The sequence below is a fragment of the Rhynchophorus ferrugineus genome, unplaced genomic scaffold (assembly GCF_030347505.1).
Source record: "Rhynchophorus ferrugineus isolate W39M unplaced genomic scaffold, kcgeb_rfMv2 rfM1, whole genome shotgun sequence".
Lineage (NCBI taxonomy): Eukaryota > Metazoa > Arthropoda > Insecta > Coleoptera > Curculionidae > Rhynchophorus > Rhynchophorus ferrugineus.
This window is the reverse complement of record NW_027472580.1, coordinates 85,713,907-85,736,355: the sequence shown is the minus strand read 5'-3', so window position 1 is coordinate 85,736,355 and position 22,449 is coordinate 85,713,907. Positions and strand designations below refer to the sequence as shown.

The window sequence follows — 22,449 nt, the reverse complement described above, 5'->3', positions numbered from 1 at the left end:
AAAACATGAATGAATGTTATTATTATATTACTGTAATATAAAAACTCACAAAATAAATCAAATTAGGTATAATTATGATACTTTGAATGATATATGAAACAATATTGATAGAAATATATTCCAAAGAAAATACAGTTTAAAAAAACGTGGATTACTTAGATTTAGATTTACTAGTAAAAATATTACTCATTGTTGAGTGAGTAATTTGAAAATACATAATAAATAATACCAATATTTATTTTGATACTTCTAATTCCTTGACCAACTGATCCATCCTATCCCGTTATCGCTTAATAACTTTTTACACGCCATTCAGTGATTCTAAACATACATTTTTTAATCTCCAAACTATCCAAATACCAGCACCACGCTAATAAAACAATTAAGATGCTACTCGTTATCTACGTTGTGTTTTCATAAAGGTTAATAACAAACATTCGCGATTGTTGAACGAAAATCGAACGATGTAAACATAAATTTTTCACCACGTCTTCCGCTCCCAAAAAAGTAAACAAGCGAAAATGATTTAGACGCTTATTTATAACGGGGCAAAAGATGTTCTCCGATAGCTCTCGGTGAATCTGCAGTCCCCGCCACGGATCCAGGTAGGCATTTTTTGTGTCACACCTGTCTACCGTAGAATTGGCCGAGGTACGTCCGTACTTTCGGCCCTTCGACGTGCGTTCTCCATCTCGTTCGGCTCGTCTTCGTTCTCTTTCACGTTGCCATGTGATTTTCGACTGATTTTTTGACAGTAGACCGTCGGTCCGTAGACGCGGTGAACGTTTCGTCGGGAATACGGCGTCGAAACAACGGGAATTCGATGTACGTGACGTTCTAGTGATTGTTTTAGTGTTACCTGTGAATTATGTTTACGTTGGGAAGGAAGAGGAACGGTCACGGGAAGCCCCTGAAGGCATCCCAGTCATGTGATTGTCTGAACATCGAACCAAAATGTGAGTACCGTCCTGGTAGTACCGAATTTTCAGATTAAAGTGAAAGTAACCGGTTTGATTCGAATATTTTCTCATTTTCAAGGTTTTCTAATAATATAAAATAGTTTTTGCTGTTCGTTTTATAATACTCGTCCTTGTAATTCAGGGGTTTACGTAATTTCGATTAAAACGACGTTCTGACAAAATGTAAACTCTTTTTTTTATATATTTTAAAGTTTCCTTTTACCAACTATGGGTTTATCTGGACTGGACTTACAGTTTAACGTGGGCTCCGAACCACGGTCCTCAGCATTAAAGCCTACCAACTGGCGAGTGACCAACTTTAGAAATCATCCCAGAAGATATCCGGTCTTACCCAGCCTGGTTACTGGCGTGACTGGGAACATTTGCCTTGTCGGATTTTACACTCTTGCCTAGAACATTCACAAATTTTAAACAATCACAAACATAAATTTACAACCATGCCCCAGCAGGATTCGAACCCGCGGCTATCGCAACAGTAAGAGGACTGTCCTATCGCCTTTACCACTGCGCCACCAAGCCGACATGTAAACTCTTAATATTAAACTTTAATATTTTCACCGTTGTTATTTATATTATTTATTTTATTATTCGGACAAGATACTACTATCTATAAAAATATATACCTATTTTATAAGTATTAGTAACATAATCAATTGACGAATGTTTATATTTAAAAAGAAGGCAAAAAATAGAGCAGGATTCAAAGTTAATAGTATATATTCAAGTATCAGCAATATTAATTTTTTTGCTTTGTTTTTTTTTGTTTGGTTTAGAACTAAACTAATATCACTTACTTCATTATTAGGGCTAGATACTACTATATATGTTATATAGGAATATATACCTACTTTATAAATATTAGTAAATATAACCAATTATGAATGTTTATATTTAAAAAATAGACAAAAATATAGCAGGATTCAAAATTAATATTATATGTTCAAGTATCAGCAATGGTCGAAATGTTTTTCTTTTGTTTTGTATAAAATTAGTAGAAAAAAACTTACGAGTATTATTGAATCATTGCAAATAATGAAGTATTAGTAGTCTTATAACATAACCTATCAATTATAAAAGATGTACAATGGGTTGATGATCGTTTCTTATTTTTAAACACTTTTATGGATTTTAAAACCATTTTATTTTAATAAATGACATTTTGCCTCTATTTTGGTACAACCGTAATTCTGCCATTCTAAACCTAAACCAAGTTATGTCGTTCATTTAAAACCTTATTTATATGTAACTGTTTAGTTAGATCTCCAGCCATCTTATGTACCAATTATTTCTTGTAGACTCAGACACGTGGTTTTGTTTACCATATTAATTTTGTTGTTGGATCTGTTATCAGTACGACTTGGTCAGAGGAGTTAAAGGTTCTTTTTTTATATTTCAAAGTCCTTTTTACCAACGATGGTTTATCTGGACTGGATCCACTGTTTAACGTGGGCTCCGCACCACGGTCCTCGGCGTTATGCCTACCGACTGGCGAATGACCGATTTAGAAATCATCCCAAAAGACATCCGATCTTACCCAGCTTGACTACTAGTCGGATTTTGCACTCTTACCTAGGACAATCGTTAAAAGTTCTTGTTCTATTATTATAGGTTCATATGAAAACGTTATTTAAACAAATTTAAACTGGCTAGTCCAAGTCAATTTTCGCGATTTTTACTAGTAGTTCATTAAATAATATAAAAAATATATGGATAATAGGGTGAAGATATAATAGTTTGTTTTAAAAAAATAGTAAAAATAAATATTTCATATTTTTACTCTGTATTTTTTACATTGTAAATTAATTATGAGATATTCTTAATTACTCATTCCTCATATCGCTGCATACTTAGCATAACGTTCATATATGTCATATCATAACAATATATGTTCACTAATTGTTACATTCATCGACATTTTTGAAGAGCTTCATGAAAACATTTTAATTAGCTCTAACAACCTGTCTAATTGTTATTACTTGTTTTGAACGAAATTATACGGTTTAGGTTGGGAAGCACTTTGTTTTCTAAAGATCTAACATTTTCTATTTATAGCAAACGCTAACTAGTACAAAATAGTACAGTATTAGAATATTGATAGAGGCCTACAGACTTATAACTTTAAAGGTCCTTACTATCCAGGTATCTCTCTACCCTTCTCGTCTTCAACGTGGCCTGAAAAGGTGTCAATAGTTATAATAAAAATTTAAGTTATTATTATTTTCCTGATTATTACATATTTACCTTTACACTTTCGATGTTTGTAACATTTGAAGTTTTACAGCACTATTCAATAAAGTCATAAATTATTTGCGGAAGAGGTTTTCAATTCATCGACTACCATTTGAGACTGACACTTTCAATAAAATATTACCTCACTGGCTATTTAGAAAAACATACCTAGAATGTATTACAAAGGCTATTCTTAGAATGGTTAGTATGGTTTGAAGGTGAGAAATGTAATGTATCCTGAATGGAATTTCTTTTCATTCATGTTATAAGTTACTACAGTTTTACGACTTACGAAAAAAAATCACAAACAGTTTAATCTGCAGCTTTGAACAGTTGACAGCTTGCTAAAGCTGGTCGTCGTTGTCAAACCGTATTTTTAAACTATTTCTTCTACAGGTGTGAGAAAATTTCGGTAGGAACATAAATGTGGGCCAAGCTGTAAAATTAGACCGCTGTGCATTACATTTTTATTTATTTATCTCCGATATTATTTTACTCTCTGATCTTCTCTCCAAAAATAACATTAAGAAATGTTTTCGTTAAGTTACTTAAACCAATAGAAATATTCAGGTAAAGATTTTATTTATTTTTAAAAGTTCCACATTATTTTTTTAGCTTGGCTTGTACAGTTGTTTTGTTAGTGCGTCTCTGATTTTTAAATGTTTACGCAAATATTTCAGTAATTACATTCGATTATATAAATCATTAAGGAATGTCGATTGATACCGTGAGCTGATATGCCAAAAATTTTAATTTTAATTAGTTGTTATTTTTATATTGTCTTTCGTCGAGGAATTTCGAATTTATCAGGAAAGGTTATTTTATTTGGGCAATCTGAAGGCGTATTTTGTATTAATAAAGTTGTAAACATTTGTTCGTCAAAACAACGAGCCAGGTGGAAACGAATGTTAAATTATTTACAACATTCAATAACTGAGTTAAACAAATCACAATGAAGGTTTTAATAAACAACAATATAAAATATGGTGTGAGTGATATTTCCATTTATAAACTGAACATACATATAATATATATGTACAGTTAAAACAGGAAGCTATAATTGAATTAGCATTGCAATTTATCAGGTACTTACATGTATTCCGATCATTTTTTGATATTAAAAAGGCACTTATTGAGAAAAGCTGATAAAATATATCTTTATCAAGATATTTCCTATCCCTTACTACAACTTTTTCCCATCTTTTTGTGTTCAGTCTTGGTTTGGCATAGATCTAATTATTGACCATTTTCACTCTTATCCAATATCTCAAAATCATTTGCCAGCCAAATCATGCTGCATCGATATAAACAAGTGGTAAAACATGTAATGCAAAAACATGACTTTGTCTGTATTATTCATTATTTCTGATCTGTCTTTCAATAATATATCATTCATTTTGTTCAATTGATATCAGTAGATTGTAGGTGTGACAGATTTATTTGGTTTTAGCAGTTCATAACACACTACATTATGCTGATCCCATCAAATGTACAGCAAAACATTCTTTCTATAAACATGATGCTTCCAAGTCGATATAGATGACTCTGCTGGTCTAACACATGACTTTTTAGGCTTGGAAACACCTTGGTAGATCCAGTTTTCATCCTCAGCCACATTGTTCCACAGAAAACTCTTTTTTGCTTGGTAATCGTTGAAACCTCAATGTTGAAACGATTCGAAATGACATTTCACGTGAATTCATACAGTAGTAGTTTTCCTTTATTTTGGATATTTTGAGGTTTTGAGAGTGGTTTTCCTCCAATTAATTGTTCAAATCATGGTCTTCGGAAATGATTAATCTTCTAGACTGGTCTTTGACATTAACATCATCTCTTTCGCCTCTGTTAATCACCTATATAACATAAGCTTTTAAAGATATTTGGTGGCCTTCGGCAGAAAGTTTCTTCAAATCAAACGTTTGAGCGTTATTTCTTATAATTAGCCTCTATAGACAGTGATTTCGACTTCTTTACTAATGAAAAAATCAAAGAAAGAACACATTTTTGAAATAATTACAAGAATTTCCACGAACATTTATTGTTATTGCAATCTTTTCAATTTTCTTAGAAACTACTAATAATTGATAATGTATATTGATAAAACAACACTTATACCATTAAATATTATCAAGAATGATATAACATCAAACGCAAACAATTTTTTCAACATCAATAAAGAAAAAATATTATAAATGACAAACAAAAATTGTTCTTAAAATAAAATGATAATGGAAATACAATTGTATATGTTGTTTCTGTAAAATAGATTCAATTTTATATGAAATTGATGCTAAAGAATATAGAATATTTGAAACTACTTATATGAAAAAATTCATTTATAAGAACACAAAATATTCCACTATTTACTATACGTCATACATTTATTCGTAAGCAAGTACTAAGTAGATTAATTTTTAATGTGTACTTAGTTATTCAACTAAAAGGTTCCAAATAACGTAATACCTAATCGATACTTTATATGTTACCTGCAATTTAGAAAGGAAAAAAAACGGTTTCATAGCTTTTTCCCATACTAAGTGTGTCTCTATTTCGATGTTTGGCCTATAAAGGTAATCTAACGATAATCTCTTTTGTTGGCCTCGATGTATATAGTGGGAATTCGTATTTTACTGGATTATTACTGACTATAGTTCGATGGGTGATTAATTATATATTTGAATGAGCTATATATACATAAAATAGTATAATAAATAACTTGTTTATTTTAAATATATATTTTTTATTATTCTCTTAGCATTCCACAATCTGCCCGATGTGCAGTGAGTATTTGACTGGAACTTATATGACATGTAGGTGATCACTTCAGTAACCGATTATCTATACAAATTTATAAACTAGTGCTTAATTTAATTGCTATTCTATATGTCTATTAATTAGGTTAAATGGTAACATTACACTGGTACTGTAGATCACATTCGTTCGTTATGGGTTCCAGGAGGATATCGTGCTAAATTAATTTGTTATATGGATATTATGGGGGGTCAACGATGACATTAAGCACTTTATTTTGGAATATCTGAAGGATTACTATGTTGAATTTGCTAGTAGTACCCTAATAATATAATAATATAATCAAAATATACTATAAACCGAATAGAGGGCCTAAAAATTGACTTATACTACAATCCCTTATTATCTAATGATTATTTAGATTTACGCAGTATAAACCATTAGATCTGGTTCAGTTTTAACTCAAGTTGTTTACGCTTTGTTAGTATAGGTTTCTTTTAAGCAAGCGTCGATCCAAATGCATTCTAAGATACTTAACATATATGTTTGCGGAAGTTCATTATTATTAATATTTACTGGAGTTTTAGAGGTAGAGTAGATTTTGTTTTGTTCACCTTGATATATCATCTTTTCAACCATAAATGGATTTTGTTGAGATGAGGTTGGAAGTACCTTGTGGATGATATTGGATCCTCGTGGGATGATAAAGGCGCCATATTATCAGAATATGTTACTACAGTAGTGGTTCTTGTAGCTAGGTAACTAAGTTAAATATAGGAGATATAACAATGGGCTAAAGGCACTACCCTGCGGAACGCCTGAATTATATTGGATGTAGTCCATTGTAGTCGTTACCCTGTTGTACAGTAAAATGTCTTATCTGTGAGGTACAGTGAAGGTATCTGTGAAGTATTTTTTAAATATAATTATATGTTGGAACGATTGGCCAAAAGTGTAAAAACCTGGTATACAAATCGGTTAGGAAGCTCTGAAGCTTTGAATTTTGTCTACTTTAAACAAACTTGTTACATACAATTTCACAATAAAGCATTGACAAAGTTAAAACTAAATAATTCATAACATATAAATGAGTAAAATAATAATGTGGTATTTTAATTGAACTTTTAAATGTACGTACTGTACACGCAACAAAATAAGAAATAAAAGTACGATAAGATTAAGAAGAGAGCAACTCTGATCTTACAACCTATAAGGGCTTAAGACATTACTAAAAAGTAAATAGGACAAAATGATAAAAAATTAGTGTAACTGAAAGTAATAGATAAAAAATAGTAAACATAGAATGTAAAACAAAATTAAAATATAATAAATAAATAGGAAATTGTTGTAGATATAGTAATAAAATTAAAACAAAATATACACACGAAATAATTTATTCATTCGCTAATATTGTGACTTTATGATAATTGAATTATATAATGATACTAATTACCATAGACATAACAAAACTGATAGGAATGATAGTCTGATAACGAATAGTATTATAATATTGAAATACCCGAGACAACATTAAGATAACCACAGTATACACAAGATCAAGAACAATATAAAGGTGATAAAAGTAATAAACAAACTTTCTGATTCCAGTTTAAGGAAAAAGTGAGTCAAGGCAGGTCGGTGTCATCAACAGAATTCGATTTTGTTTCAAGAAATCTGAATATTCGAAAATAAGGACCCTCAATACCAATAAATCAGCCGCAGTAATTAAGACGAATACTCATTTTGTGAGAGTTAAAGCAGAGATAATCGCTGTACTAAATTTCCGAATGCAATGCATGATTAATAATTTTAAGTGTCACACGGTTGCTTTCACCTGATTTTGTACCGGCGAACGTTGACATGGAGATTCGTTACCAAAACGATTCAATTATGTTTTTGTTCTACATTTTTACTATCATATTTTATTGTAATTTTTAATGGCATTAATAAGTATGTTTTTATAATTATTTTAAGGGGATATAATGGCTTTGAAAATGAAAAATACATTTTTTTACATACATTAGTAATGCTCTTGTACTTACATCAATACACAAGCAAGACGATTATGGACACATATTTATTAACTATATATAAACTGATAAAAACTACTTAAAATTAAGAGTAACACTTTTCGTTATACAAGTTCATGTGATCTGATTCGCTTCAATATTCTGGTTCCCTACGTGTTGTCCGATAGCTCTATTGCTTTCATGTTGCTGTGATTTTGTAACCTTATTTCATGCTTTAAGACAAAAGTTTGGATGGCTTTGTAGATCCAGTTGATTTTGAGGTCATCACGCAATTCACAAATGGTTACGTAGCGATATGCATTGGTGATTAAACAAAGTTGTTTTGAGCAACACAGTAGCTTTGTGATGTTGAGTCTTATATACTCTGAAACTGAAAATAATTAAAAAAGATTTCTTATGCTTAACATCCATTATATGCTGTGTATAAAATAGTTTCGATCATTGTGTTCACCTTTTACCATTATCACTTATTCGCTTCAAAAATGTCAATTATTATTAAAAAGTCAAGTAAAGGTTATAATGTCTGTTTTTTGAAGAAATGTGTATATATTTCGGAGTTATTTGTTGTTACTAGAGGGAGGAACATATAATGCTATAGTCCATTCAAAATAGTAGTGCACCCACGTGATCTGTCAAAACATTGCAATGTTGCCGCACCAAATCAAAGTTTCAGTAAATTTTGGCTTTGACATATAACAAAATTCTAATCTAAATAAAATAATTAAACAGAAATATCATGTATTAAAATTTATATAACATTATAGTACATCTAATGCATATATTATCGAAGAACTTAAAACTACAATTAATTATACGGCCAGCTTAATTAATAGGTTAGAGTTGCTATATTTGCATTGAATTTTTTTCCACACTAGTATAAACAGAGTTCAAGGCGCGCTTTTTTATGTACTGGTATCCCCCGAAGGCCTAATCCGCCTAATTAACAATTGTGTATATGAGTAATGCATTTTACCTTCATTATAGAGCATATTTAAGTTTTTCGCTTAGTTCTTGTTCCCTTCGATAAAATGTTTCCTTGTAAAGTCATTTTGATATGCCTGGTATACATTTTTCTTGATAAAACTATATTTAATCACTGCATTCTCCTTAATTTATTTGCCATAGCTGCAAAACAGTTAGTATAATTTCTCTCCTCATACATTTTAACCAAACGTTCATGTTCCCAACAGTTGCTTCCTCTTTCATCACCCTGTCTTGATAATTGTCAGCATTGGGTCATAAACCAACATTCATTCAGTTTAATTCAATCACTGTCACTTTCAGAAACACTAAGCAACTGATAAATTAAACTGTTTGTTTCCAATCTACCTCAGGACTCAGAGGAAAACACTAACTCTGCATCAGGAATAAAAGCATTCCTGTTTCCAGCATGAAGAACTATATATCTGCAATAAATATTATGACTAACAAAACCTAATCGATAGTTATTCCAATATTTACCTTCTTCCATTAACTATTGTTGTCTTTATACTATATGTATTATCATCTTGCCATGAATGATCCAATGTACCATTCTGAAATATTCACGCCTCATCTAAATATACAAATTGATATAATAATGCTTCTTCTATTTTATTGTATCTGTTTAAAAATTGTAATCTTTGTGAAGCCTGGCCAGGAAGTGCCATTGAACCTCTTCATAGGTTATCTTTACACCACTTAAAATCCTATATCACCCAACAATGTATAGAGGGATGTTCTAGATCGAAACGTAAACGTAATTTACGAGTAAAACGAATTTACAACTTTCGACAGGCACATGTTGATAGCGTGCGCCACTACTGTTTTGAATTGACTATATATTGGATAATTTCTTTTATATTGATGATATGATTATCTCTAAAATATTTTCTTTAACACTACTATTAATTAATAACACTATGCTACAGCAAAGGCTAAATTTAGGGTAGGTTGCAGTTAGTTTTCATTCAAAACTTCAAAATTGAACTAATTACTTGAAGGTAAATTTTTGAGAAATAATAGAGTACCAAAACAGCACCAAAGAAAAACTAATTTTATTAAAAACGTTAATTCATATTTTCTTAAATATATTGTCATGAAACGTTTGAATGTATACAGAAATATGTAATTTAATAACTTATATCAAAAAGTATAATTTATGTTTATATATTTTAATAATATCTTGCTATTTGCTACTAATAAAAGTATTATTACGAGAGAATGTTTAAAATAAATATGTATCATAACCCTATGAATTTAACGGTTTTAATAGTTTGTTGAAAAAACTGATAGTGTCCAATAAAATCTGATATTAAAGAACATAAAAATTGTTTTAAAAATTTAGTACTGTTAAAAAAGCCATCAAAAATTTTATTCGATCGTAAAATGTCAAAATCTTGAAATATAAGTTATAAACCATTCCTTAAAGAATTATTAAAAGCATAAAGGTATATAATATAACCGAAAACGAAGCATAGATAAATCTATTGTTTGGCTTTTAATCAGTTTCTGTTATTTCGCTGCTACCTAAGATATCAAAATTATTTGGGAATTTGCTTCTAAAACCCTATTAAATCATTTATATAAAAATGAGATTTCCATTTTGGATTTCAAAATCACCACTCGATAATCGACAAAGTGCACAGAGTAACAGCGGTTGTTTGAAAGGCATTCGAAGATAAGAAATCTGCCCTGCAATATTTGGGATTAACCTAGAAAATGAGGAAAGTATTACTGCAGAATTACTGTCGACTGCTGGAATCATATCTTTTCGAAAGAAATTCTATAGTCTCGCATGAAGTGGAATTCTCAAGACTTAAACCTATTTTGATTAGAGTTCTCCAGGGTAGTGTTTTGGGACCACTCCTTCATCTACTTTACACTGCTAATATCCCAACAACAAAAGAAACAGTGCCTGGCAGTGTATCTCTGCCTAAGGCTGTTTAGGGTAAATGATGTGGCTTGGTGAATGGAGGTAAAAAGAAATCAAACAGTGGTGTTTACATTATGTGACCGTTATTTATTGACTATATAAAAAATGTGAAAGATACAAATGATAAAACGGATGGCAGCGGTGTTACCTGGAGACGAGGCTTGGGCAGTCGATGGTGACACGTCTAAACCAAACGATGGTCGAGTACTGATTGAATGGAAATACCCTTCAATAACATCCCAGATAAACGTCTCGGGGTTGCCAGCTATTCGTTATCGGGTTCTAGTTGGCGCTGCTGGCACCCCGCCCGTGTTCAACATCTGGGATTATATTTCTGGGTATTTTGTAGACCGTTATTCCACTATGTAAAATTCGACATGCCTCAAGGTCGCTACAGCTGTAAAACAAGTACAACTGGCAGTTAATAAGATCTACAAATAAACTAGAGATTGAAAAATACAACTTAAAAGTTCCAAATCTATCCGTGTTAATTCTGCGTTAGGGCGAAATGACAAAAACCGAATTATATCACTTGACGAATGCCCGAATCCTCAACCAGAATCAGCTAAATATCTCGAAATATATCTCAATAATAGGTTAAACTGGAAACATCATATTAGAGAAAAAAGCAGAACAGATTATACTCAAAGTCAAGTAACTGTACAGGTTAGTGCGAAGAGATTGGTTTATCAGTCAATAATAAAGCAAATGGAATGCACACATGGGGTTGCACTAAAATATCAAACCAGCTAGTAATCCAACTCACGCAAAACAAAGTTTTACGATTATTTACCAATGCTAATTGCTACGTGACCAACGAAAAGCTACACGATGAACTCGAAATCTAATAGATATACGAAATGATCCAATATTTCGCTTTTAACATGAAATAAAGTTGCTAAATCACAGCAACGTTGAAGCAATACAACTACCTGACAACACGTAAGAAATCAGGAGATGAAGCGAACCAAACCACAGGAACTTGTGTACTGCATAAGTGTATTCTTAATTTTAGCTTAAATAGTTTAGTTTTATTTTAATTTGTGAAATACATACTGATGTATTAATTCCGTAGTCACCTTTCTTGTGTATTAAGGCAAGTACAATAGAACAGTAGTAATAAATTAATTGGTAAATTAAGATTATACTAAGCATATTAATGTAAGATGTATTTTCCAATCTCTAGTCCATCTATAGATCTTGTTGACCGCTACTTGAACTTTTTCTAGAGCCTTAGTAGATTTTTGCCATGATAACTGTGTTAGTACTATAGAGTAGATAGAGCAGTGGTCCCAAGCTACTACCCTGTGAAACTACCTTATTAATACATTAATATTATGTATATGTTAGGTGTTGAAATTCAAATTATTTTGTCCATTCCCCTTTCATTCATCATATTTCATACCATTTATGACTTTTATAAGAAAAATTTACATTTTCGAACGAAAAACCGCTTTAATTTGTAAACGATACAGCTTAAATTGCATAATTCTAGCCCGACTCTTTATAGGACACCAACTTCTGCCATTTATCACCATCCGGAAGTAAAATACGTTGTTCGGGTAGCGCGAAGTTTCGAAAGTATGATGAATGAATAGGACTGTTCGCGCGCATTAAGACAATCCCACCGATTCCGCCGAGTTCGGAAATAAAGTTTTAGTTTAATTAAGCAAAACGGCAAGGGCAAAGGTGGGGTCAGCGTTGAAAAGTTGGTCATTTCGGGACGGCGGACCGTATTTCCCATTCACGATCAATCAGCGTGAATGCTTTAAACGGGAACGGTTCCTTTACAGCGACTGGGACCGTTCGGCTTTCAAACGGTTAGTTTTGCTTTATGGGGGTTGATATCTGCGGTCCGCTGTGTCGAAGAATGTTTCTAAACTCGGCCATTCTTGCTCGGTTATTTAATGGTTTAATTTATCTTTATCCGTCACCGATAATGGTGGGAGAAATAAATAAATTGTACTATACAGGGACCTTTATTCAGAATTCCCTTAATATATCGTTCACCAAATTTAGGTTAATGTTACCTTTTCCTATACAGTTCTTTTATTTTGAGTCTGATTCGTTCATCCTTTTGTCTAATATGATGTATATAAAATTATGCTCAACACTCATGATTAAAAAGATTTTATTAATTAAAATAGATCCAAATAGATTAAAACTCAAAATATAGCAGATATTTATTTAAAAAAATATGTTGGGTTTAATTATAGTGAGTAGAAAAAGGAATATAAAGGCTGTATTTAGATATTTGTTTTATTTTGGAAATATGTATAGTATGTATTTTTTTAATAAATATATGTTTGCTAAAATGATTTTACATGCACTACCAGTAATTAATATTAGACGAGGCTAACCAACATGCCTCAAGGTCGCTACAATATTTATTTCATATTTGCAAAAAATGTTTTAAAACTTGCGTGCATACTAACATAGTACTTATATGTACTTGTTGTATTAAAAATGCGACAAAAATAAGCAAAATAATTAGACCCAATTATTTTTAATTTAATACACCTGTTTCTCACTATAATTTCCCAAATTATCCAGAATTATATCCAGGTGACTACGGAAATAGTATAACTGTATCTTCATATTTTTATCTATTTGAAGATTGCCAACATATTTTGTGCAAAAGTCTGTGATATACAAAATGATTGATATCTTTTTCTCATTAAACAACACTACTTAAGAAACACAACTTAAGAAGCAACTTTGTTAATTTTCCAAGTTTATAGAGACCTCCACTATATTGCACTTATTGCTTAATAAACATGACTGTCGGCTTGGTTGGCGCAATAGCCTAGACGACAGTGGTGTCCTCCTGTTGCAAAGTTCGTATAGTTCGTATTCGAATCCTGCTGAAACATGGTCGTACATGTTTGTTTGATGAGAAAAATGATCGCAGTCACTCCACTAACCAGGTTCGCTAAGACCGTATGTCTTTTGGGATGATTCCGAAGTTGGTCATTCGCCAATCGGTAAACTTAATACCGAGGACTGTGGTTTAGATCTCGCGATAAAGAAAGATTCTTCAAAAAAGAGATCCAAAAATATTTTAAAAACCATCATGAGTAAAATTATTTTTAATGGAGACCATTAAGAGCATATATATAAGCCAAAACATAAATGAATCAAAAAACTGAAATAGAGAAAAAAGATTCTGATATAAAAAATACACTTTTTAAACTTCATTAAATTATTTGTCTGTTATCTGTAAGTTTCATAACTCGAAGTTTTCAACTTTTAAAGTCAGACGGTGCACAGTAGACAGACATCAAAGATTCTTAATTAGAAACCGAAACTTTCCGATAACGAATTTATTTTTATTAAAGTTCTTAAGCTGGAGTAATTGAAGCTCTTCCAACATTAAAATATATTAAGCCTCTATTTAATTAGCGTTTTGGTTGAAATACATAGTTCCAGTATTGCAATATTTTATCCGTTATTCTTAAACTTCACAAGGAAGTGTACTGGGATCAATGCTTTATCTACTTTACACTTGTGATATACCACAAATAAAAAATATCACGATGGGTACATTTGCTGATGATACTGCGATTATAGCTGTCGGAGACAATAGTGAAGTAGCCTCACGAAATTACATCAGGCAAGTGACAATATAAATAATTTGGACACAAGCTTGGAAAATAAGAATTAATGAAAGTAAATCTGTACATGTGCAGTTCACCTATAAACAGAACGTACAAGCCCCAATAATATTAAATAACACTTATCATTCCATATAGCAACAAATCTAAATATATCGGAATGAATCTCGATGCAAAACTTCGCTGGAAGGAACATATAGAGAAGAAAACAAAAGAACTGGAATTGGAAATCACAATTATCAGTACATAATAAATTGCTATTATATAAGCAAATATTGAAACCTATATGGACATACGGATGTTCTGCAAAGAGAAACATTAATAAAATACAAATTGTTCAGAACAAAGTCCTGAGAGGTATTGTGGGTGCACCCAAATACTATAGGACTGATAACCTACATCGAGACCTTCAGGTACCCACAGTCAGTCAAGAAATCAAGAGAATTGTGAGGGGGCATGAGAAAAGACTCTACTCTCATACTAATATTGAAATACTGCAACTTTTAGATAATACCAGAACAGGACACAGACTCAAAAGTATCAAACCATCTGATCTCGTGTAGTATTCTGTAGTGAGGTGCATATATTAAACAATTCAGCAGTGACATATATAAACAAAATTTCACCAGAGACTGAGTTAGGGCCGATGGGACCTCCTAGTTATATACCTATATTTAAGTTAGCATAAGGACAAATTGTAGGTTAGACGGAAACGACTAGTAACAATATATTAATTAAATAATTTTAAAAAATTCTTAAACTTAGCCGTTATGAAATTAGTTATGCATGGCTAATTACATTAATTATGGTACCTTATTACAAAGCATTTCTTATATTGCTGATTAGTATATTGTGTTATTAATGTAGTCAATATATTAAGTCAAGGCATCTGTTTTATAATGTAACCTATATTTACAATGGTTGTTAGTCACATTTTTATGAAAACAAAAACATGTTTTACAAGTTCATATCTAACAAAGGTAAAACAGGAATATACAATATCCTACCGGTTAAAACTTTCATCAAAACGCTAGTTTCACAAAGAGCTTAGAAACTTTTATGTTTTTTTAACAGTGACACAAACTCTGCTTTATAGTATTTTTCTATAAATTTCCAACTTCCACATGGAAGATAAAGAACATCTCTGAACTCTTCCAGTCGTCGATAACTTCCAACTCCTTCCAATAGACTTTATTGTGTTTAGCTATTTAGAATTTATTTAATACTTCATACTCTTAAGACCCACGACCTGATGAACAGAAAAATAGAGTGTTAAATATTGTCTTCAGTAATTAAAAAATTTTTTGAAAAGCAAAAATATTGAACTGAGTTAATATAAACATATCAATTTCTAGTTACTATATATGTTTTCATTACTATATTGAAAAGAAAATATTTTGATTTTATATAAACGGAATGTCTATATCTTAGCTTAGCTTAGCTTATCTCTTGCTGTTGCTTTAGTCGCAGGTTCGAATCCTACTGTGGCATGGTCGTAAATTTGTGTCTGTGATTGTTTAATATTTGTAATTGTTCTTATGCAAGAGTGCAAAATCCAACAAATAAAATAATCCCAGTCACGCCAGTAAACAGGCTGCTTAAGACCGGATGTCTTCTGGGATGATCACCAAGTTGGCAAATCGCCAGTTTGGAGCCCCCGTTTAACAGTAGGTCCAGTCTAGATAAACCCTCGTTTGTAAAAATGAGACTATCAAATACAACTAACAAAAATTTTGATTTTAACTTTTAGTGCCAGTTAAGTGTTTTTAGAATGGACATATTTTAGTATATATAGCATAACATATATTTTCGTTAAAAAACAACTAAAATTACTAAATCTCTAGTGATACAACACTTATATTACTCGTTCTAAAAAATTCAAATTCACTTCATTTATCAATAAACTTATCACAACTCCAACAATCAAGTCAAATACACTAATATCATGTTTCAACAAAAATAAAGTAAATCTCACAGAATCGGAATTTATTTTACCGGTATTGCAAAGGTGTTATTTACCCAGGTACCAGGCAAGACATCTTTTCAGCTGTTCAGATGTTCAGCTGTCAACAATCATGTTCTATACAATAATACAAGATTACTTGCAACAGTTTTGGCAACTTGTGAGAACTTTTGCTCAAACTTGATAGTATCGGTAATCGAATTCCAAGTTTTATAGTACTACTAGGTACATAGGTACTAGATACGTCTGAATATTTTTCTTATTAAATACGTTTCTGTTGTTGTCAAATATTACAAATTTTAGTGAATTAAATAATTTCATAATTTGAAAAATATAGCATTTAAAAAAGGCAATATTTTAATTTTTAATGTGACAGAAACTGTATACGCCATATTTTATTTTTATTCAATTCGGTTAACATTATTATTATTTCTGAGTAATAATGTTATTTTTGACTATATTGTCCATTCTTTCATTTTTTACTTCTTATACCAAAAAAGAAAGCCAAGTCAAGTCCATCTGACTAATAGGCCCATCAGCCTGATTAATTCATTCACCAAACTTGCCGAAAAAGCGATATTACACGCTTTAAATATCTTCACTGACGCTCACCACTTAATCTGCTGCAGCTTAAAGCTGCCCGCGTCGCAGCAACCTTCCACCAGGCAGTAAGGAAAGGTCGCAAAGCTGGTGCCATCTTTCTAGACGTTTCTAAAGCTTTCGATCGAATATGGCATAACGGTCTAATTTTCAGAGCGAACCAGCTAGGTCTACCGAATGACCTAATCTCCCTAATTCATTCACACTTGTACGATAGATCCTTTCAAGTGAGGATCGACGGCGCAGTCTCCTCTCGAAAAAAGATCTCCGCAGCCCTGATCAACAAGCAAGGTGCTCCACTAGCACCAAATCTGATCAACCTTTACATGGCTGATTTCCCACTTCACAAACATTCTCACACAGCATTTTATGTAGATGATATAGCTTTCTTCACCACCGGTTACAGTCCAAGTCCAACTGAACCAGGCGATTGCGTGGCACAAATTCTGGCGGCTGCAAATTATCCCGAGCAAAACTACTCTGTTCCAATGTAAGAAGGAGTTTTGCGCTTATCGCGTTCAAATCGAAAAAGTCCCTATCCCCTGACTCGAGAAGGTATCATACATTGGTCTGCAGTTCAACCGCAGGTTCCAATGATCAGCTCGAATACAGCACTCTATTTGCAAAGGCAATGGCGTGTACAGCCTACTATTTGCACCCCTCTGTAGAAAAACGAAACTCCCAATCCCCCAGAAAGCGACGATAAGATGCTAGTCCGTCCAGTCTGCCTCTACGGAGCACAGGTATGGTACAGGTATGACTCTGGGAGACAATTGGCACTACTTCAAGTATTCCAGTCCAAAAAAAGTTCGCGCGTTCTCATTGCCCCATAATTTATGAGAAACGTCAATACTCGCTTCGAATAAGGCATCTCGTTCGTGAAGAGTTTCACGAACATGCTCAGTGTATGGTTCTCCCTAGGTGCCTTAGAATATGAAAAAAACCTACCCATCCACAAACCCCGGTAGTTAAACCAACTACGACAATCTCAGTCGTATACAAGGGTCTATATAAAACTATAGATAAACGTATGGCTGTTTTACTCTCATTGCCGGACCACTTATTTTTACTTTAGATTACTGCTAGTATACCAACCCAACCTGTTTCTTCAACTCTTCACCCAACACTTCAATCCCCTTACCGGTCACTCCTTGTACGTTTTAAGTTCCCATCCTATATTGAGTTGTTCAGAATATGAAAGCTTTACTTAAATTAACGGTATTGTCTGAACGTTGAATTTAAAGGAAATTCATATAACAACGAAACTGGTCTTACTATCTTATTTTAAAACTCAAATTATACTGAAACTTTAAAAGAATGACTGATATCAAACACGTTTTTTGCCACGTTATATTATAATTGATATCTTTTGTGCATTATTTCATCTAGTCAAATGATAAGAAACTGATTATTCACTCTGGAAAGCCACGAAATATTTAAAACGCTCATATCTACACAGTCCACCTATAAGAGACCTATATAGGAATTGGGCACTTGACAATAACCAAGAAGCATTTGCTGAATATCTAGAAAAAAAAACAAATGAAACTAATATTGAACATAACTTGTCGGATATAGAAGTTGAAAATTAGATGGTTGAATTAATCACGCCGAAAGAGCTAACCAAAGTTTTTAAAACTGACATTAATCAGCAGGCTATGATTTAATAACAGGAGAATTACTACAAAAAAAATACCAACAAGAGGAATTATAAAACTCAGCAACTTGATCAATACAGCATTTAGATTAAAACATGCCTACGGCATTTGGAAGATGGCGAAAATAATAATGATCCCAAAACTTGGAAAGTTAGCAAACGAAATAAAATCCTATAGACCTATATCAGTGCTGCCAGTAATATCTAAGAATTTTGGAAAACTCCTGTTGAAAAGAATAAAACCGATCATAAAGAGAAAAAACCTAATACCAACACATCAATTTGGCTTTATTAACAAACATTCAATAATTACCAGGTCCACAGAATAACAAATGTTATTGAAAAGACCACGAAAGAAAAAAATTATGCTCAGCTATATTATTAAATGTAACACAAGCCCTCGATAAGGTTTGGCATGAAGGCCTTGTTCATAAACTACAGAAAATGTTACCAAAACAGCACAACGAACTAAAATCCTACATTATAGCCTAGCGAAACGACTAGTAACAATGTAATAATCAAATAATAATAAAAAGTATAAACTTTATCTTGTTAAAATTAAAGTTACTGCCTTGCTAACAACATTATACATTACGAATATAATTTAGGCGTTTTTTGTATCGTGTATATCAGATAATCACGTAACAATTTGCAGAAATATTCCAAGATATGAAACCTATTACTCCATCATAAATTATCTTGTACTCGACACTGGACACGGGCAAATTCATCGCCCTTATTGGTCGTAACCCTTATAAATTATTACCTACTAGGACAGGCCAGTCCATTCCAAATATGTTAAATGCTTGTAAGTCCGTGATTTAATGTTGGTTCGTGAGGTTTTCTAGGTTGGCGAGCTCGGGACTCTTTTGTAGGCTTCGGCTTTCGGCGATCGCCTCACGTCACTTGAACGTGATGACAATGTATTTATTATGTTTGCCGAACTATGCCACGATAAAACAACGAATAAGTACACCTTTCTTCACGATTATATAGAATTACTTGAATATGGGAAACATCTGCATGTATCCTAACAAGAAATATGTTATAATTAATATAAAATAATCTTTTGTTAGCTCGAAGATTTATCCTTTGTAAGCGTAAGTAAGTTTAGACGGGAACAAACAGCAACAGCTGCGGCATATTGTTAACATGTACACCTTTAAAGGTACAATGGATGGCTTGAAGAACAATCTGGCCAGACCACTATAGAAATTTCTTTCAATGATTTAGTATCAGTAAATAAATACGTTTTAACTTATTTTAGGAAGGAAACATACATTTTAACAATAAACCAAGAACAAAAAGTAATGACATTTTATCACTAATCAATCACGATGCACTAAACGTTCCTATATTTATAGTAACGTAAATTTAAAATAATGTATTTTACTTCCATCAGAGAGCATATTTACTTTTTATGTTTAGTTCTTATATCCTTCGATAGTGTATTTCCTTCTAAAGTCATTTTGATATCACTGCATTTCTCCTTAGTTTGTTCACCTCACGCATTTTAACTTAATGGCTATGTATATACTGAACAATTACACATATATCTATGCACATACACCTTTCGCACTCTACAATATGATTTCCTACAGTTATCGTATATTAAGTATATACTCACCTTTAGTTGTTTACACTCTCATCACTCTGTCTTGGAAATTGTCAGCATTGAATCAAAATCTCATATTCATAAAATTTTATTCTCGTGAATAAATAAGCTGTTAATTCCCAGTCTATCAAATAGTTGTTCACTTTTGTTATTAATCACTCCTGTTTTAAGTAATCCGGTTTCCTGAAATGAATTATTAATAAATGTTATGATTAATAAAACCTAATCAAATTTTATTCGATTGTTTACCTTTTTTAATCAACATTTGTTGTCTTAATACTATTTTTATTATAATCTTGCCATGAGTGTCCCATTCTGAAATATCCATATCTATTGAAATACACAAATTGAAGAAGCAAGCCTTTCTTGATTTTATTATATGCTTTTAAAAATTATGTTATTTTAAACAAACAGGTTTATAAATATTATTATTCTGTTTTGCAAATGTTGCTATCATTATTCCATTTTTCTACAAAACACCAAATTATTACTAAATAAAGTATGCTATAATACGAGGGTAGTTCAAATATGATCGAGACAAGTACTGTGAAACAATTTACAAAAATTTACAATTTTTCTAGGTATTTCCCCTCACTAGTTACGCATTTTGTCCATCTTTCCGGAAATTTTTTGATGCCGGTATCGAAGAACTCCTTGGGCAACTCGGACAGCCATATACGCACGAACTCCTCTACCTCGTCGTCGGTGGTGAATCTTTGACTTCTGAGGGCTCCTTTATAGTACCTCCCACCCTAATTCCGATATTATATCGAGCGTGAGAGGCGCAGTATGAGGGCGCGCGTTATCCTGGAGAAGAATCGCACTTCGTGCTGGAATATTCCTCCGTTTCGAGCGATAGGCGAGTTTCACGTGTGTTTCCAGAAGGTTAGAGTAGTATGTAGCATTAATGGTACATTAGGTAACTTTCAACCGCGTAATGTTTTCCTCGAAGTTCAACAGTTTAGGAACCCATCGCGCCATTAATTTGCGATATTGAAGGTGTTCATAGATGATAAACCAATACTGATGTCAAGTTCAACCGAAATGTCTGGAACATTTATCCTACGGTCCTCCAAAATGAGTTGTTTTACGCGGAGAATGTTGTCTGGTGTGATGTTGGTTCGCGGGCGATGATCATGCAGCTCATTTTAGACGGTTTCGCGTCCATCCCTGAATGCTTTGGCCCATTTAAACACGGCAGCACTACTCATGCATTCACTACCGAACTGATTTCACACACATAGAAAAATATCCGTCTTTTTAACGCCTTCCCACATAAAAAAACGAATGACAATACGTAGCGCTATGGCGGTCGACACTTGACATTCACTCAAGGTCGTAGCACGCACGTGGAACATGCGCTTCACACGAAAACTATGCCGCATTGTTCGTAAGGGACCCATTTATCACATACTCAAATCACGACCATCAAAACATACATGCGCGCCATTTACAGCGATTGTCTCCATCATATTTGAACTACCCTCGTATATATAATATAACTGACTAATCTGAAGTAATATAATAATTTTTCATTTCATTTCAGCACCAAATACTGAGAGTGTACTGCAGAAATTCCGCAAGACCTTCTCACTACGTTTTCCACAAAGGAAATCCAGCAAGGACAGTTGCGGCTCGGAGGACACCGCCTCCGAGGCAGTCCCATCCGAAGAGGAGTCTTCACCAGCCCGTGCCCCTTCGACGGCGTCCTCTGCAGGACGTTTTGGCGTTGAAAATGAGGGCGACAAAGAAGAACAAAGAACCGTTGAACAAAAATATCGGTAAGTATTTGGTAATAATTAATTAATTATTTATTAATAATAGTTCGTGAGGTTAAAGCCGTGGACCGTGGAGTAGTCCAAAAAACTCGTAGTTAGTAAATTTGGTCCTAAAATATAACAAAGAAAGCAATAAAAGTAATTAGTTAAACATAACACATTTAGGTTAATTTTGTACTTACTGTGAATTATATTAGAGAATCTTTCTGAAGAATTCTATAATAATATTGAAATCAAAGCTCAACTATTTAACTATACATTTTCTTGTATATCGGTTTTCTTTTCAGTGTTAAACCACCAAAATATTTCTATTTATTT

General features: G+C 32.5%; 1 protein-coding gene and 1 long non-coding RNA gene across 2 annotated transcripts in view; one reads left to right on the top strand and one right to left on the bottom strand.

The window, feature by feature from the left end:
- The window catches only part of RhoGEF3 (Rho guanine nucleotide exchange factor 3), a 421,983-nt gene that overhangs the window by 242,430 nt on the left and 157,104 nt on the right, over nucleotides 1-22,449 (top strand). The window contains exon 12 of the mRNA XM_076419229.1: nucleotides 21,900-22,134. Coding sequence (XP_076275344.1) covers nucleotides 21,900-22,134 — 235 coding nt within the window. The remainder of the gene's footprint in view (nucleotides 1-21,899; nucleotides 22,135-22,449) is intronic.
- Nucleotides 8,038-8,991, bottom strand: LOC143191405 (uncharacterized). The gene is made up of 2 exons (XR_013004494.1): nucleotides 8,964-8,991; nucleotides 8,038-8,360 (listed from the first exon to the last, which is right to left on the bottom strand). It is a non-coding gene; the product is annotated as an uncharacterized LOC143191405 (long non-coding RNA).